We start from the raw sequence: 18,590 nt of genomic DNA, 5'->3' as shown, positions 1-18,590 counted from the left end.
TCTTTCCCCACAACCTGCTCAGTATGATCTTAAAACCAGGGCAGTTGTACTGGACTGAGAGCTGTCCTTGGTGCAGCAGTAGATTGTGAAATGCTCCCACTCCCTCTAAGCCACCCCTTCCAAGACCATCATTCTAGCAGCAAACGACACTGTAGCAAAGTTATAAACACATGTTGGGTTTTCTATACATTTGTGAAGCACAGGGACATTATTTGCTGACAAGCCAACGTTTCTATTAGTCCAGCACAGGGAAGAAATAAAAAACAAACAAAACCAGGAAGGGGGAAAATGGAGAAACAAAACCCCCAAACTGTTAAAGTGAACTGCAACATAATAGGATATTGTATTTGTTAAATCTCAAAGATTAAATACAGCTTTGAGCAAGAGTCAGTTGGGAAGCCGCCATCTTGAGTCTGATTAAATAGAGGACTGAGAATGCAGAAACAGTTGCAATGTATGAAAAAAAGAGGAATTTAATTTAAAAAGAACTAAAAATCCCCAAACCCATGCCCTTCAGATATTTCAGCCACTGTTACAGTAACCCAGAGTACTAGAACTTCTCTTCCAACAATGTGAAAGTCCCTGCTTTCCCATCGCTTCTGCATTCTCATGCCTATTCTGAGCCAGACAACTGCACTTTCAGCAGCAAGTGCTACGCTTTATCAATACTGACGCAGCTTCTACTTCCACAACGAGGGTTATAGTTATGTAGCTAGTGAGATAGTGGCAGACATTTCTAGAAACTGTTTAAAAAATTCTTTATAATGTTCATTTTCATACACAGATTTATTTTTGTTCAGTAAGAGTTTTAAGGCCAAATGGCACCACTGTGATCATCTAGTTTGACCCTGTACATAGAACATGCCAGAGAATTTCACCCAGTAATTCCTGCATCCAGCACAATAACATGGGTGAGCTAGAGCATTTTTTTAAATCAAGATTGAGCATCTTTCTAAAAGATTTCAAGTGCTGGAAAATCCATTACATCTCTTAGGTAGTTGTTCCAATGGTTAATTACCCTCATTGTTAAAATCTTATTTTCCTTCAGAGTCCATCCACAATAGTAAACAAACTATGCTGGCCAGACTGGGTTTAAACCTTTTTAAATGCTGTTTTCCCAGAGTTTTATAAACTCTGCTTAAATAAAATAATTTCTGGACTATGCAGCCTATAAGCAGTTGTATTAAAAGAAACATTTTTATAAACAGTAATGCTTCGGTTATACTAAGCAGACAAAACATTGTACTAAAACAGTTTTTAAAACCTGTTCAGCTCACATTATTTAATAACTAGTGAAGATGGAACATCAAGGTGACTATTATTTTAACCGCACAGAAAAGCAACTTCTCATAATAAAGCCCACCCTTTAGGGCTTTCAAACAAAAAGTAGTGTTTCTACATTAAACAGCTTTCTGTGAGTTCAGGAGTGGCCACATCTGGGTATTGTATGGCGGGCCATGAATACTCATGAAATTGTGGATTGTGTGGGAGGGGGTGCGGGCTCTCGCTGCGAGTGCGGGCTCTGGGGTGGGGCTGGGGATGAGGGGTTTGGAGTGCAAGAGGGTGCTCTAGGCTGGGATGGGTTTGGAGGGCAGGAGGGGGATCAGGGCTGGGGCAGTTGTTTGGGGCACAGGAGGGGGTCAGGGGTGCAGGCTCTGGGCGTCACTTACCTCCAGCAGCTCCCAGAAACAGCGGCACGTCCCCCCTCTGGCTCCTATGTGGAGGTGCAGCCAGGAAGCTCTGCACACTGCCCTGTCTGCAGGTGCCACCCCTGCAGCTCCCATTGGCCATGGTTCCCAGCCAATGGAAGTTGCAGGGATGGTGCCTGGGGCGGGGCCAGCATATAGAACCCCCTGGCTTTCCCTACACAGAGGAGCCAGAGGGGGGACATGCCACTGCTTCTGGGAGCCAGCAGAGTGGGGCAAGCCCCTTACTCCACTCACCGGCTGGAGTGCCAGAGCAGGGCAAGCCCGAGACCCTGCTCCCTGGTGGGAGCTTGAGGGCCGGATTAAAACATCTGGAGAGACGGACGAGGCCCCCAGGCTGTAGTTTGCCCACCCCTGTGTTAGTTACATTCTTTAGGTAGTGATCAATGAAAGGTTTATAGCACTAAAACAGCTAATTATTAAACACAAGTTACTGGGCTCAATAAAGAGGTGAGTGAAATTCCATAAAATGAAGTCAGACTAGATGATATAGTGGTCTGTTCATGCCTTAAAAATCAATGAATCTGAGCTTTCTTACTGAAGAGCTTCCCGAGAAAATGATATTGCCCAATATGAGAAATACCCAAGAAATACTGCAGGACTTTCAGGGAACATTCAGACCAGGCTGGATCAGAATAGAAAGGCACCTTTATGCCTGACTTACCCCATGTCCATGGCATTTTTTCTCTACATCGCAGTCATAGTTCAGAACAGACACACTTACACACTGGAAGTGCCTACAGATCTAGGGAAGTAAAAAGAAACAAGATGACTCCCAATACAAATATGATGGTTTTGGACTAATATTACCACCTCCACCCTTCCTCCCCTCCCATTCTCCAACCCGTTTTACCCTGGACTCTTGCTCAGTGTATGAGTTTGCTGCCTGTACTACTTCCACGCTACCTTCAATTAGTGCTGCACAGCAAGTTCACACCACTCTGAGAATGCACACTCTTCTCTCACCCTGGAAGCTTTAAGTCTGATATAAACTTGTTTGCTGTAATAAGGAATTCATAAGGTTTGTTGCAAATGATCTGTATTTTCACCTAAAATGCTTCCCACAAGGTCTTAATACAGACCAGTAGTATCAGAATCATCCATGGTACAAATGTACAGATAGCAAGGTACCATACCACTGCTGGGAAAGAGTTCGGTGCAGCCCCTCTGCTGAACTATAGAAGGAAATAGTTGGGTCTCCTTTTCAGCCAGCATGATAATTACAATGTATGGACGCAGACCTGAATTTCCACCCATTGCCTGAAAAGCAGTTTTTGTATAGCTAGTTCTTCTTGATCACCGATTTCCAGAGATCCCGGGTCTTAACCGAACTTAACTCTTGGTTTTGTTTCTTCTAAAAAGAACTTCCCTTTAAAGGAATTTATTCACAGAGTCGATTTCCAGGGAGAGTGTTACTCAGTTAGTGTTGGGGAAGGAGGAGGTGAGGAAGTAATGAGTTGTTAAGTTTGGCATTAGTTGCATGCACTAACGTGAAAGTGAATTAATATGCATGTGTATGCATGTAAACAAGGAGCTGCAGATGATTTACACTCATCTAACAACTCATTTAGGTTTTATCCTAGGAATATTTTCAAGTTATTAATTTGTTATTGCTTACTTTTCCAGTATTACATTTTGTGCCTTCATTCACCATTCCAGGATCTGGAACATCTGATCCTAGCTGGAAATCCACACCCCAACATGTAGTGCGTCCGATGGGAGTTTTAATAATTGCAGGTTCAATCCCAAAAACAGGCATGGTTTTCACATTCTCACACTGCAGCTTTCCACACACGGCATTCCTACAACAACAGTATAATTTAAGAACTGTTATGGTTCTGGTGTTTAATTCATATAGAGGAAAGGATCTTTCTGGCCTTCCTTTCCTAATGGACAATTATTAAAGATCACATGAGATACACTCCCAAATACTAACATCACGCTGAAGTGAAGAGCAGAACAAGAGCGAGCTGTATATCAGTGTAAAACCAGAAGGACATGGATTTATGCCTGCTGTTGGCAAAAGTTTGTGATCCTCAAACAAAAGCAAATACACCCCTGCAGCACCGCTATGTAGCTAATGAGAAAAAAAAAAAAGTCCGCAAAAGAGCATGTCTACATGACACCATTATTCATAGTGCTTAGTGTAGCAAAAGAACAATACAACGCAGGTTCGTTATTTCCAAGATGCCTCTTTTTACATATTAATTTATTAAACATTGCAGCAAAAATTGTTTGAAAATTCGTGCCCATTTAGATAAAGACTAATATTATAACAGAGTTATAAAGTAATTTGAATTTTTTTGTACATTTATGTATTTGTAACCTAAGCTCCAATAACCCAGATTCAAAATTTAAGGCTTTAAAAAGAACTTTTCTAAGCTACTTTATTTTGGTTTTTGAAAGACACACACAGTATCAGTGAAGGTAGATTATGGGGCAGTGTGTGTCTATGACAAATCTCTATTGCCAAGTTGTGCTACGTACAAGGATTTGGCTGGCTAATTCTAAGGCATCTGAACGTGGATTTTTGGAGGCTTCCCAAATGATACCTGTTATGCATTCCCTCCTTCGTTAAACCCAACTCACCAGCTGGAACACTTTTTGTAGTCATGGCCCTGGTAACCACAGTTGCCAAATCTGTCACCTTTGGAATTCACTTCAACAAAACAACTGTTAGGGGCAGCCTTTGCTCCTGCAAAGACAGAGGGGAAACTAGGTCAGCTAACAGAGAGCTAGAGAAGCATCTCACATTGTGCACATATTTCTCTCTAGCCTCAAAACCCATGTCGCATCTGCAGCATGAATAATTGGAAAGTTTGACCAAAATACACAAATAGGGTAAAACTGTTGGTCCAAACAGGTTCCAAGCTAACAGTACTGAGAGAAAATACAGTCACTTAGACAGAAATATTATTAGCTGGACATTAAGTCTTGATGAACAGATTTAGCCTTATAAATAAAATCTGACAATATGAGTGTATCATAGCAAGGAAATTAGCAGTACTTGAATCCATAGCACCACAATGAATTTTATGGCACAATAAAAGTTAATTTGTCATAAATACCAGAAATATTGAAAATCCTTTGCCAATTCTGGCTGGTCTTTTCTTATAGACTAAAAAAACCTAAAATCCATATTCGTTAAACAAATTGGGTGTTTTCTCTCTTTTAGCCATGGGCCTCTGAAACGTTATAATCATCCTTACTTGAGCCGAAGATAGCCTGACACTGCGCATCGTAGTACTGGCAAACCCCATTGTAACAATAGGCTTCATCATTTTGGCACGGGTACCCATTCTGAACAGTAACGTCTTGCTGACAGAACTGGGAGGTCCCATTGCAGTACTCTGGGAGATCACATTCATTGGTACTTGCCCGGCACACAGTGCCTCCTGGAAGAAACTGGAAGGGGCAGAAAAAGGAAAAATAAAATCCCAAGCAAAGTTCTAAAAAGCGATACATCAACATACATTCTGAAAAGTCACCCTTTTGTGCTGGAAACATGCAAAAACCTTCCCAGCTCAGCAGAGACTATTTCCCTTCTGGACCCACTAATCAAGCCCGGCACTCCTTTTTCCTCAGAGTCAGTGGAGAATGCTTTAAGACATGAGATTCTTCCAACATCATCCTGGGATCTCTTACCCGACATTTTTTACAGCAGTCGCCATATGCACATTCAGCTCCTGCTCGGAGTTTGCAAGTATCCGATTCACAGCAAGGATCACTTTCGCATTCCTGTAAATTAAAGCAGTAAGAGTAATTCAGTGAATTAGAAAGAATCATATATGACCCCTGCAGAAATGCAGGCAGTCTGCATTTAACATGGAGTCATGTGAGCAACACTGGTGAACTGTCCCAGTTACTAACCTTTGGTGAACCACAGTCACACTCCTCCCCAGCATCCACCAACTTGTTGCCACAAAATGGGATGCTATAGGTTTCATCAGGGTTGGGAACGTTAAGCAGGCAGCTTCCACCTTTGTTCAGAGTTAACTTCTCAAAGTCTTCTGCACTGCAGCTGCTGAAATTTCTGGACCCTCTGCAACAGAGTATTAACCATTCTTTACACTATGTCTACTTAGGAGTTCTTTTTGACCAGCATTCTTGTGCAATAAAGAGTCAGTCTAGCAAAAATTAGAGCCAACAGCTAGAGACAGATGAGGACAATATAGTAAGATACCTCTGAATGTGGAATGAGATATAAATCTTTCTGCTACATTCGTAAAGCAAAAATCTCTACTTAAAGGAAAATTGACCACCCCTTAATAAAATATTTATATAGTACCATGAATTCAATTATATAACCTCCTGAAGACAAAATAACAAACAGAGTCACAATCAGAAAAATAATACAATACAAGGGAATAGGTATCACCTAAACAAAGGTCTGGGAGCCATGAACTCCTGAGTTAAGTCATGTAACCTTTCAGCTCCCAAACACAAGGATAATATAGGGTTGTCCACATAGCAAGCTAATGAAAATAAGCTAGGTTGTGAATTTAAAGTGCAATAGCTATTCCACACTAGCTCCCCATGTAGGCATTTCTTATTCTGCACTAAAAGTGCCTTTGTGCAATTTTACTCCTGGCGGAATTCTGCGCCACTGCACATGCGCAGAATTTATGTCCCAGGCAGATATCTTTGCTTCCCTGTAGAAAAATTACTTTGACAGGGAAGCCACAAGAACGGTCATACGACCCCTTCCAGCAGTATGTTTCGGGTACCCAAGGCAGCTGGCAGAGAGGCAGATCACTGTGGGGCTGGGAACGGGACTGGGAAGGACCCGTCTGGTGCCTCCTACCCTGCACCAGGCTTAACTGCTAGTCCCAGCTGGGCTGGGGAGGACTGGGCTTCCTCTTCCCCTGCACGCCATCCGGGGCCGTGTCAGACTCACCCCCCGATTTCTCCCCCACTTCAGGAAGCTTCCTGCACCCATCGCTCCTCAGCTGCAGGAGGAGGGATCACTGTACAGGGAGCTGCACCCGCATCTGCCCCCATCTCATATTCAGACCCTCCCGCTGAGTCTCACACACACAGCCCGCACCCAGAATCTCCCCTGCCCCGACAAGCTGCACTCCCCCTGCACCTGGACCATCCCAACCAGCCACCCACTCCCAGATCCCCACCCTACCAAGCCCCGACAAGCTGCACCTGGATCCCAACCCCACTGAGCCACACTCCCCCTGCACCTGGACCATCCCAACGAGCCACACGCACCCAGATCCCCACCCTACTGAGCCCCAACCACCTGCACCTGGATTCCAACCCCAGTGAGCCCCACTCTGCCAGCATCTGGACCTCCCCCATTGAGCTCCCCACACCGACCCCACTGCTGAGTTGTCCCCTCCCCCCACACTTCCCCATTGAGCCCCAACCACCTTCACCTGAACCCCCCTGCACAGTCCCATTGCCCCTGCACCCAGAACACCCCCACAAGCCCCTGTGAATCCAGATACCCCACACACCTGGATCCCCCACTGAGCCACCTGCACCCAGACTGCCCCACCCCAAACCCTCTCAAGCCACACCTGGATCCCCTCTACACTTGGATCCTGCCTGCCCACATCTAGTGCACCTGGCATGGGACAGGTCTCTGAGGTGTTTCTGGTGCAGGCCTGGTGTCATAAACATACAGCTATGGGTAGCATAAAATCCCTCCTTTACCTGTAAAGGGTTAAGAAGCCCAGATAACCTGGTTGGCACCTGACCAAAAGAACCAATGGGAAAAAAAGATATTTTAATGCATTTTCTTACTTATTACTGCTGCCACCATGTCAGGGTTCCCTCCTCACTTTGAACTTTAGGGTACAGATGTGGGGACCCGCATGAAAAAACCCCTAAGCTTATTTCTACCAGCTTAGGGTTAAAACTTCCCCAAGGCACAAATTTCTTTTTTGCCCTTGGTATCGCTGCCACCACTAAGTGATTTAAACAAACATTCTGGGAAGGCCACTTGGAGCCCTACCTTCCCAAAATATCCCCTCAAGCTCCTACACCCCCTTTTCTGGGGAGGCTTGTGAATAATATTCTAACCAATTGGTTTAAAAGTGAGCACAGATCAACCCCCCCAGATCTTTAGGACACTGAAAAACAATTAGGTTTTTAAAAAAAGTTTACCAAAAAAAAAAAAAAAAAGATAAAAGAACCACCTTTGTAAAATCAGGATGGAAGATAACTTTACAGAGTAACAAAATGATTTAAAACACAGAAGATTTTCCCTCTAGGCAAAACTTTAAAGTTACAAAAACAGGGGTAAACCTCCCTCTTAGCACAGGACAAATTTACAAGCTAAAACAAAAGATACTTTAAATGCACTATTACTTACTATTTTTGTAATATTAGATGTATTACTTTAGTACGAGCTGGATTACTTGCTTGGTCTTTTTCTTTGTTTTCTGAGAGAACACCCACAGAACACAAAGCAAAGCCTTTTTCCCTCCCCAGATTTGAAAGTATCTTTTTTTCCTCATTGGTTCTTCTGGTCAGGTGCCAACCAGGTTATCTGAGCTTAACCCTTTACAGGTAAAGGAGGGATTTTATGCTACCCTTAGCTGTATGTTTATGACACCTGGTCTTTGCGCTGTGTCCGGGTTGGGTGCAGCCTCACCGTTAAGTCCATGTCCCGAGGAGGGGAGCTGCACAGTGATCTCCCATCAGCACCTGCGGCCTGTGCTCCCAAATGCCATGCTGGAGCCTCCACATTTATTTGACAAATAAAATTTGAAGAATTTTAAAATACTGTGTGCAGAATCTTTTATGTTTTGGTGCAGAATGCCATCAGGAGACGCAGGTGAGCTTAGTCCACTTTAAGTGGACAGCCTAGTTTATTCTGCATTAACTTCATGTGTTGATAACCCCTAATAGTTGCCTTCCTCCTAAGCCTGTTGTGAAAATTAATTAGCTGTTTATAAGAATGCTTGAATAGTAACTGTGTCCTATAAATCTTTGATCATCATCTGCGGACATATCCTCCAACCTGGCATAAAGGGAAAATTACTTACGATGCTCCAGAGTTCATAATACAGCTTTCTGCTCCACAGTGACAAACTCTTTCATCATCATGGTTCATTCCCAGGTTATGACCCAGCTCATGAGCCATAATTGATGCAAACATCTGCACACTTATTTGCCCAAACTACACAAGACCAAAACAAAAAGAGTGAATTACTGTAGTGTTTGTACTGGGAAGAAAGCCAATGTTCCCCTAGCACCTTCAGAAACTTTGTACTAGGCTTAGTCACTGCATTAACGTGATCTTCAAAGTTGGGTAACCTAGATAATTTTTGTTTTCTAACTTGTACGAGTACATAGTTGACCAGTAAATTGGTAATAGGTTATAGAGCCTTGTGTCTCTAGCTCAGGGGTGCGCAAACTTTTTGGCCTGAGCGCCACATCAAGTTTCCAAAATTGTATTGCCTCTCCGAACAGCCGGGCATGGCCCGGTCCCACCTCCTAGCCAACACCTCCTGTTTCTCGCCCCTGACAGCCCCCTCAGGACTCCTGCCCCATCCAACGCCCTTGGGCTCCCTGCCCACCCCTCACTCCCCCATCCAACCCTTCCTCTCCTTCCTGACTGCCCCCCGGAACCCCTGCCGCCATTCAACCCCCCATTCCCTGCCCTCTGACCACCCCAACCCTTATCCACATCCCCGTCCCCCTGACCACCACCCTAAACTCCCCTGCCCTCTATCCAACCCCACCGTTCCCTGTCCCCTTACCGCGCTGCCTGGAGCACCAGTGGCTGGCAGCGCTACAGCCGAACGGTCCAGAGCACCAAGACAGGCAGCTGTGCCATCCGGCGGGAGCCAGCCACACCACCGCGCAGCACAGAGCACTGGGTCGGGCTGCGGCCTGGCAAAAGCTCGCAGCCCTGCTGCCCAGAGCATTGCACCAGCAGCACAGTGAGCTGAAGCTGCGGGGGAGGGGGAACAGCAGGGGAGGAACTGGGGGCTAGCCTCCCAGGCCAGGAGCTTGGGGGCCAGGCAGGAAAGTCCTGTGGGCCGGATGTGGGCCGGGAGCTGTAGTTTGCCCACCTCTGACCTAGCTTAATGGTTCTCCACCTCTGGTCCAGGATCACTGGTGGCCTGTGGAGCACCTTCTTGTCTGTCACTCGGTGCTCTCTCTGCTGTTTCTAGCTGCTACACAGCATTATAGGAGCTGAACTATGTCAAATAACTTACTACTACTTTTCCATATACACCAGTCCCAGAGAGGTCATGTGATCATGGATGGGCAGAGTCATCTTCACTTTATTAAATCTGGAGCATATTATGGGAATGTTTGAGAATCTCTGCTCCAAGTCAACTGTTTGAAAGGCAACTCTGACTAATTTAGTTGCCTTCTGAAATAAATTGGGAGATCCCAGTTCAATTTCCACTGGGCACGTATCCACACAACAAAAACCTCAAGGGTGTCATTTAGTGTCAATTGTGATCGTTAGTAGAGAAGCTACCTGATCACAGAGACTAAGTGCATGAGAAACAAAAGAGGAACTGAACGTTGCTGCAGCTATGAGGTTGTTCTATAAATCCAAGAGTGACACTAGTTAGACTAAAAACACACGTGGTATCCATCTGCCACCACACCTGCACTATTGCGCAGCTAAAGTTCCAGAGCACAGGGCACTGTTGTTTACACTAGTGGCATCACACCTCCCTAGCCAGAGTTAGAGAGATCATCAGCCACTGGAGTACTAGCCCAGGAACTAAACAACTGCCTTTTTTTCACCCCCAGACCAATGCACACCTCCTTTCACAGCCACGCAAGCTACAATTTGAGTATCTCTGACGCAAGTCTTCTGTAACTATTCCTAAGAAGTGAGATTGCACAATGATGATTTTGGTGCTGGCAAACTGTCTAAATGAGGAGTTCTGTTAATTGACTCCTTATTGAAATCTGTTCCTGACGCTGCTTGTGGAGTGGCTGAAAAGCCCCATCTCTATATTGCTTTAGTTTCTCACAGTCATAGTGCTGTGAATCTCTAATTTTCACAACAGTGATACTGAAGTTACATTGCAGTTTCAAGCAACAGCATAGTTGCCTAGCTAAATCCTTGCCCTCTGATTTGGCAGTGCCCTTTATGAATCCAAAGGTCATGCACAGACTTGGGGATAGATTTCTACAGGAGCACTCTGCTGTATTAATGTAGATGGGATATATGGGTTCAAAGAGTGAAAAGTGTTAATGTAAACCAGGCATTGTCCAACATGAAAACAGCGTTAAACAAGGTTCAGAGTGTGGAACACCGAGACTTCAGCCTGCTTAGTACCATGGCACAAATCCTTCTCATTTTTTATTAAAGATACAGAAAGGAAGGAAAAACAGTTAAAGCACTTGAAATGTGAAGTATTAAATAAGACCTTCATTTTAACATCATTCCTTTTTCTTCTTCCCTTAAGCTGGGTACAGTTTGTAGAAAGAGAAAAAAACTCTTGTTTGACAGTCTTTCAGATAGTATGAAAAATGGTAATAACTAACTGTCCTTTTTGGGGGAAAAGAGAAGTTAATTGAGATGGGCTGGAGCGGTCATTATTGCTGTTGTTGTTAACGTCCAGTCCCGTTTCCTAGAAGGCAAAACAAGACACACACACACAAAACAAAGGGAGAGAAAAGAACAGCAAAGATAGAAAAATGTAGTTTCTGTCTTTGGTGTCGTCTTTCACTTGCAACTTCACAGCTGGAAAAACATAGGTCCAGCACACAGTTTTATTAGCCACTCTGAGACCTGGCAAACTTGTACCAGCATTGGGTTGTTTACAGCACTGCTTTTAGCTGCCTCTTTCTGGTTACAGGCTTACAGCAGTATTGCAAAATATAGCCTTGGCCAGCTAAGCCAGACATTAAACAAAAGAGGAAAGAGACAGAAAAAAGAAGGCATAAGGTGGGGAAGGAAAAGAACACACAGGTGGGAGGGGTCAATGACAAACTCTCACATCCCAGGCAGTGCTGGGGATTCAGCCAGAGCTGATGGATGTGGCCAAGTCATCTGGCTACTTCTTTCTGGCCCAGGCTGGTCAGGACATCTTTCAAGATTGGGAAAAACAAGGTATGGGGCTCTAGGATACAGTGGAGTTGGCAGCCATGATGGCAAAGCTTGCTCCTTCCTCTTCTCTCGCCTTTCAGTCAGCCAGCCCAGAACTAGCCAGCTTTCCCTAGCAGCCGATCTCTCTCTTCTTTTTTTTTTTTTTTTTTTTTTTTTTTTTTTTTTTTTTTAAGGCCCCCGCCAATTCAGTCTAGTTTCCAACACCAATTTTGGTGAGTTGATTTCCGGTCCCATACTGTTCTTGTTTACCAGACATGATCTTATACCTTGAATTATACCAAAAGACCTTTTTGTTTGGACTGATCCAGTCTCTCTCTTTTTTGCACCTTTTCCCCATCAGCATTTGTTAGTACAAGTTATTGTGACATTTTCTGAACTTTCATTTTTTACAGTTCAGTTCCCAATTAGGGTAAATGTGTAGATCCAATTATCACAACAACCCATAGCTCCCACTGACTTCAACCAGAGATACGGGGGCTCAGCACCTCTCAGAAAGGAGCCAGGCCTTTGATACTCAATGCTGGCTGCAGAGGAATGGCATTGACAGCTCCTAGGGTATTAGAACATGACCTAATCTGGGACTTTGAGTTACAGTATATACACAAAGGGGAGAGTCAAAGGAGGCAGAAAGCAGCAGCTATTAAGAATTCTCTTGCTTCTAGAGGTTGTCAGATCCTTAATACTGTCTCCCTTTTATATTAAAGATACAGAGTACACATTAAAGTTTTATTTAAAGGGGTATTAAAGATATCCTACCACATTAATCCCTCCTGCATGGCTTTTGGAGCACACTGTTCCAACATAGGCCATTCCTGCAGTTCCACCAAACCCCTTCTTCCTAGAGCACATTAGAAAGAAAAAAATTAAGGAAGAATCAATATCACTGTGCTGGAGGCATGACAGCCTATAATACAATGACCAGCTGTGCAAGAGCTCAGTGCATCTCTCTGTGCCACATAAAAGCAGTAGTAATACTGCTTCTGCTTTTCAATTATCTAACAGGAGGTACAGTGCTAAGAAAGTATGGCTCATATCAATACCATGATTTTATTTAGACAATGGTTTGCTTTTTTAAAACTGGGCCCATATAATTTAGAGCGAGTCAATACCCACTCCACTCCAAAATAAAAATGTAAGTAATATACCAACCCTATTTTTTTCTTTAAGTTTGTATTGTAGTGGCTGCTTTGTCATTCTCCATTAACTTTCCTTTCCTCAGCTTCCCCTTTGAGTCTTTAAATTTTGTTTCTCCAGTGTTCTTATAGAAAGTCTGAGTGTAATACTATAGCATGTACAGTGTTTTACCTTGCATAACAGGCAAGAGTACAGTGAAGACTTAATACCAAACTTTATCAATAATATCAAGCTTTTTGTGTGTGAAATAAATTTGCTGGAAGGACTACCTGCCAAGCTGCCTTCTGACACACTGTAGGTTACCAAGCCCTGATCATGTGATCTCAGTACAGTATGCTACAGAGTACTTTAGTAACAAGCACGTCCCACATGCTGCTTCCAAATATTAAACAAACTCCAGCTTAAGAAAGTGGTGCTAATAGTGCAACAATGCAAATGTGCTAGTGACCTGGAGAAACACAAGCTAATTCTACACAGAAAGGCTCAAATCATGTAACTAGCTTCTGGATATTGATTACAGAAACAGCTTGTGCTCCATTAAACCACAACATTCAATACTCCACAGCTGTGATAGTTATGGCCTTCAAGGGAAAAAAGTCTAGATCTACAAGTCTATCCAATACATGATGTGACAAAGGCTTCTCTGTGAAGTAACCCACAGCTGTGAGCTTTGTAATAGAGAAATTAAGCAGCATCACATTCAGAACAACCCAAAAATTGTTCTAATTTTAGTGATATCCCCATTTGTCAGGAAACAGATGTTTGTCTTCTAGTGGGTGGCAGAGGAAGCTTCTGAAAGATGAAACAAGTTGTTGCTGAATGTTCACACTGCTTCAGTAAACAGCATGTGCAGCAGATTGTTTCCGACTGCTCATAGAAAAGCCGTTACCATGGAATCTTCATGGAATGTAACCTGTATGTTTGAAGTTACTAGTTAATACAAGTAAGCAAAGTCTCCTAGCAAAGCCCTTTTCTACAATTATTTCTGGATAAGGAAAAAGATTCCCAGCACTTACAGAACAAACTGGGCACTGTCATGTCGTCGACGCGTGACAAGATTCTTCTCTCGCCACTGTACAAAGTTCCCCAGCACATCGCCGGCACTTCCGTCTGTGCTAATCAAGTTTTCATTCTTCCAGATCTCCAAGCCAACCAGCACGATGCGAATATTTAGCATAATGTAGATCTGAAAAGGAAAAGAAAAGGGGAATGCAGAGTGAAGCTAAGGATGGCCAGATATAAGCATGCCATAAGGATAAATCGTTTTTAGTATTATATATAAATCACACTGTCAAAATCTAATTTTTCAGTTTTCCTATGTAATAAGGATGTCAGTTTTCCAAATCGTATATGCCCTGCTATTAAATTTTAGTGGGCTAAAGGACTAGTGCCTATATACCACAGTGATACGGTGCTATAGAAAAACTGAAGATAGACAAATAGAAAGGCTCTTGAACACAAACCCCCAGCAAATAGTGTCCCCAGCAAACCAAAGTCAAATTAAAACAGCACAACAGATCCATAGTTCATAAGGCCAGAAAAGGCAACTGTGATCATAGTTTGACCTCATCTGGATAATACAGATGACCACATTTCCCTGAATTAATTCCTGCTTCAAAACCAATAGTTATGGTTGAACTCAAGAATATCTTTTATAAAAATAAACAATTTTGATTTCAAGATTTCCAGTTATGCAGAATCCAACTCAATCCTTGGTAAATAAATATTACCACCACCTTACAGCTCCCGCTAGCTCCATGGTGAGATGTCGTTGGTTCAATGGTAACTCTAAGGGAGGAGTGTTTCCCACTGAATCATCAACATCACTTCCAACAGGACACTGGATTTCCCTTGTTCATCCACTTACTGACCAGATCCTGACCCTGCTTAGCAAGGTGGTCAATTTATAAAATTAAACATTTAAGTTGCAAGGCTACAACATTCAATATTATTGCCAATTTAGACACAGTATAGCTTTAACTTACACTATCCAGGTAATTTGCTAGATGCACCATCTCTTCTCTCACAGCAACTTCACTCCTACCCAACAGCTCATACTGCAAGATAAAGAGGTTTATTAATGGAAATAAGATGTGATTGACACGATTATAAGACACAAGAGGAAGAACAAGATCTTTTAAGTATTATTGTCAGGCTCCAACTCTCATGTTTGGAAGATACAGCCTGGAACTTGTCAGAAAAAAAGCACTAGAAGAGGGCAAACTAGTAGGCAGCACCTTTATAGATGCAGTCAGATCATCATCTGTTCAAGAGAGGCACAACAGGAAGGGAAATATTCTCCTTTGACCATTAGAATCCTTGAATGTAAAGCTCTGACCCTCTGACATTTTACGGTATATCCTATTTTGCAATGGTAGTAACATTATATATATTTGAATTGTCTAGGTTATGTCTGGTATTGTCTTTTAATAAATCCATTTGTAATAATGAGGCTGAAAGAATGTTTTAGTACAGAAAGGTATATTGATACTCTGCCTTAAAATGTTTTATAATTATTTGGAGCGGGGGTGTTTAAGTTGCATCTCCCTCCGCCATAAGCAAAGAACTAAGGAAAAACCAATATATAATCCTACCCTTTCTTTGTCCACAACTATGAACAGCTCCACATATCTTGTCTGGGGAAGTATAGCTCTTCTCCTCTGCAAACAGGAAGAAAAAAAACATATTTTCTTTGTAATCAACTACAAGTTTACCAAGTTCATCTGTATAAACAAAGTGAGCTCATCCTAATCCATGCTCATATTTCACACTCAGTAAAACAAGTGCTTTACTAATGTAATCATAGAATCATAGAAGATTAGGGTTGGAAGAGACCTCAGAAGGTCATCTAGTCCAATCCCCTGCTCAAAGCAGGACCTACACCTACTAAGCCAGAGGCAGAGCGACCAGGGGAGCAGAGTGGAAAGGGGGCTGCAGACAGGGGAGTTTGAGAGGGAGTTTGACAGAGGGAGACTTACAATGGTTAGGAATACCCGCAACACCTGTACCAGCACTGCTTCTGTCTCCTCCACCTGCGCCTGTAGCCAGACAGAGCACCTGAGCATGGATGCTTTTACCCAGATCCTGATGTGGTTTTGCAGGGACTGTAACTTACAATTTCCACTTACTGATATCCAGGCTGTGAGGGGCATCCAATATGAAAGGTGCCTACTGGTGGAATCTCTCAGGCAGCAGGTGGGAGAGCTACAGGAGGAGGTGGCTAGGTTGAGGAACATCCGAATCCACGAGCAATTCCTGGACAGTGTCCATGTGGAGACAGCTGAGGTAGCTGTCCCAGTACATAGGACTGCTGACACACCACTGGTGCAGGAGGAGATGGCTCAGGGTGGACACTGGCAGCTGGTTACTTCTGGCAGCAGGCAGTGCTCCACCCCTGCTCTGAACCCTCCCACCGTGGTAATAGGTAACCGTTATGCTTTTCTTGATACAGGAGAGAAGGAATCACCCCCTACAGTAAAGGAGGAGAAGCCTCGTACCCCTAAGGCTGGGAGGTCTGCTGCCACCATTGTGAATAGGAAACACAGGGTAGTGGTGGTCGGAGATTCTCTGCTGAGGGGAACGGAGGCACCCATCTGTCACCTTGACATTTCATCTTGGGAGGTATGCTGCCTGCCAGGGGCCCGTATCCAAAATATTACAGAGGAATTGTCGAGGATTATCCAGCCCTCTGACTACTACCCCATGCTACTCATCCATGGGGGCACAAATGATATTGCGAGGTGTGACACTGAGCGGATCAAGAGTGACTACAGGGCTCTAGGAGTACGGGTGAAGGAGTTTGGAGCGCAGGTGATATTCTCTTCGATTCTTCCTGTCAAAGGTAGGGGCCCGGGCAGAGACAGATGCATCATGGAAGTGAATGCCTGGCTGCGAAGATAGTGTTGCCAGGAGGGCTTTGGCTTCCTCGACCACGGGATGCTATTCGAGGAAGGACTGCTAGGCAGAGATGGCGTTCACCTTTCGAGGAGGGGAAAGACCTTATCTGGACACAGACTGGCTAACCTAGTGAGGAGGGCTTTAAACTAGGTTCGACAGGGACAGGTGAGAAAAACCCACAGGTAAGTGGGGAACATGGGACCTGGGAGATGAGTCAGAAACAAGAGGGAGCATGGGCTATAATGGCAGAGAGAAAGGAGGATCAGGGCAAAACTGGGAGGCAAGATCAAACCACTATCTTAGATGCCTATATACAAATGCGAGAAGTGTGGGTAATAAGCAGAAAGAACTGGAAGTGCTAATAAATAAATACAACTATGACATTGTTGGCATCACTGAAACTTGGTGGGATAATACACACGACTGGAATGTTGGTGTGGATGGGTATAGTTTGCTCAGGAAGGATAGACAGGGGGAAAAGGGAGGAGGCGTTGCCTTATATATTAAAAATGTACACACTTGGACTGAGGTGGAGATGGACATAGGAGACAGAAGAGCTGAGAGTCTCTGGGTTAGGCTAAAAGGGGTAAAAAACACAGGTGATATCGTGCTGGGAGTCTACTACAGGCCACCTAACCAGGTGGAAGAGGTGGATGAAGCTTTTTTTAAAACAACTAACAAAATCATCCAAAGCCCAAGATTTGGTGGTGATGGGGGACTTCAACTATCCAGATATATGTTGGGAAAATAACACTGTGGGGCACAGACTATCCAATAAGTTCTTGGACTGCATTGCAGACAACTTTTTATTTCAGAAGGCTGAAAAAGCTACTAGGGTGGAAGCTGTTCTAGACTTGATTTTAACAAATAGGGAGGAACTCGTTGAGAATTTGAAAGTAGAAGGAAGCTTGGGTGAAAGTGATCATGAAATCATAGAGTTCGCAATTCTAAGGAAGGGTAGAAGGGAGTACAGCAAAATAGAGACAATGGATTTCAGGAAGGTGGATTTTGGTAAGCTCAGAGACCTGATAGGTAAGGTCCCATGGGAATCAAGACTGAGGGGAAAAACAACTGAAGAGAGCTGGCAGTTTTTCAAAGGGACACTATTAAGGGCCCAAAAGCAAGCTATTCCAATGGGTAGGAAAGATAGAAAATGTGGCAAAAGACCACCTTGGCTTAACCATGAGATCTTCCATGATCTAAAAAATAAAAAGGAGTCATATAAAAATGGAAACTAGGACAGATACAAAAGATGAATATAGGCAAACAACACAGGAATGCACAGGCAAAATTAGAAAGGCAAAGGCACAAAATGAGCTCAAACTAGCTATGGGAATAAAGGGAAACAAGAAGATTTTATCAATACATTAGAAGCAAGAGGAAGACCAAGGACAGGGTAGGCCCACTGCTCAGTGAAGAGGAAGAAACAGTAACAGGAAACTTGGAAATGGCAGAGATACTTAATGACTTCTTTGTTTCTGTCTTCACTGAGAAGTCTGAAGGAATGTCTAACATAGCGAATGCTAATGGGAAGGGGGTAGGTTTAGAAGATAAAATAAAAAAAGAACAAGTTAAACATCACTTAGAAAAGTTAGATGCCTGCAAGTCACCAAGGCCTGATGAAATACATCCTAGAATACTCAAGAAGCTAATAGAGGAGGTATCTGAGCCTCTAGCTATTATCCTTGGAAAATCATGGGAGACGGGAGAGATTCCAGAAGACTGGAAAAGGGCAAATATACTGCCCATTAATAAAAACGGAAATAAAAACAACCCAGGAAACTACAGACCAGTTAGTTTAACTTCTG

General features: G+C 43.5%; 1 protein-coding gene across 2 annotated transcripts in view; it reads right to left on the bottom strand.

The window, feature by feature from the left end:
• The window catches only part of ADAM9 (ADAM metallopeptidase domain 9), a 65,841-nt gene that overhangs the window by 10,858 nt on the left and 36,393 nt on the right, over window positions 1-18,590 (bottom strand). For both annotated transcript variants that reach the window (XM_050939989.1, XM_050939988.1), the window contains 11 exons: window positions 15,480-15,545; window positions 14,871-14,942; window positions 13,902-14,071; window positions 12,508-12,589; window positions 8,711-8,844; window positions 5,577-5,748; window positions 5,352-5,444; window positions 4,916-5,111; window positions 4,296-4,401; window positions 3,325-3,508; window positions 2,371-2,451 (listed from right to left, as the gene is read on the bottom strand). In XM_050939989.1, the coding sequence (XP_050795946.1) occupies window positions 2,371-2,451; window positions 3,325-3,508; window positions 4,296-4,401; window positions 4,916-5,111; window positions 5,352-5,444; window positions 5,577-5,748; window positions 8,711-8,844; window positions 12,508-12,589; window positions 13,902-14,071; window positions 14,871-14,942; window positions 15,480-15,545 (1,356 nt within the window). The remainder of the gene's footprint in view (window positions 1-2,370; window positions 2,452-3,324; window positions 3,509-4,295; window positions 4,402-4,915; window positions 5,112-5,351; window positions 5,445-5,576; window positions 5,749-8,710; window positions 8,845-12,507; window positions 12,590-13,901; window positions 14,072-14,870; window positions 14,943-15,479; window positions 15,546-18,590) is intronic.

Source organism: Gopherus flavomarginatus, chromosome 2, assembly GCF_025201925.1.
Source record: "Gopherus flavomarginatus isolate rGopFla2 chromosome 2, rGopFla2.mat.asm, whole genome shotgun sequence".
NCBI lineage: Eukaryota > Metazoa > Chordata > Testudines > Testudinidae > Gopherus > Gopherus flavomarginatus.
Note: the sequence above shows the minus strand (reverse complement) of the source record. Positions and strands in the feature narration are given on the sequence as shown.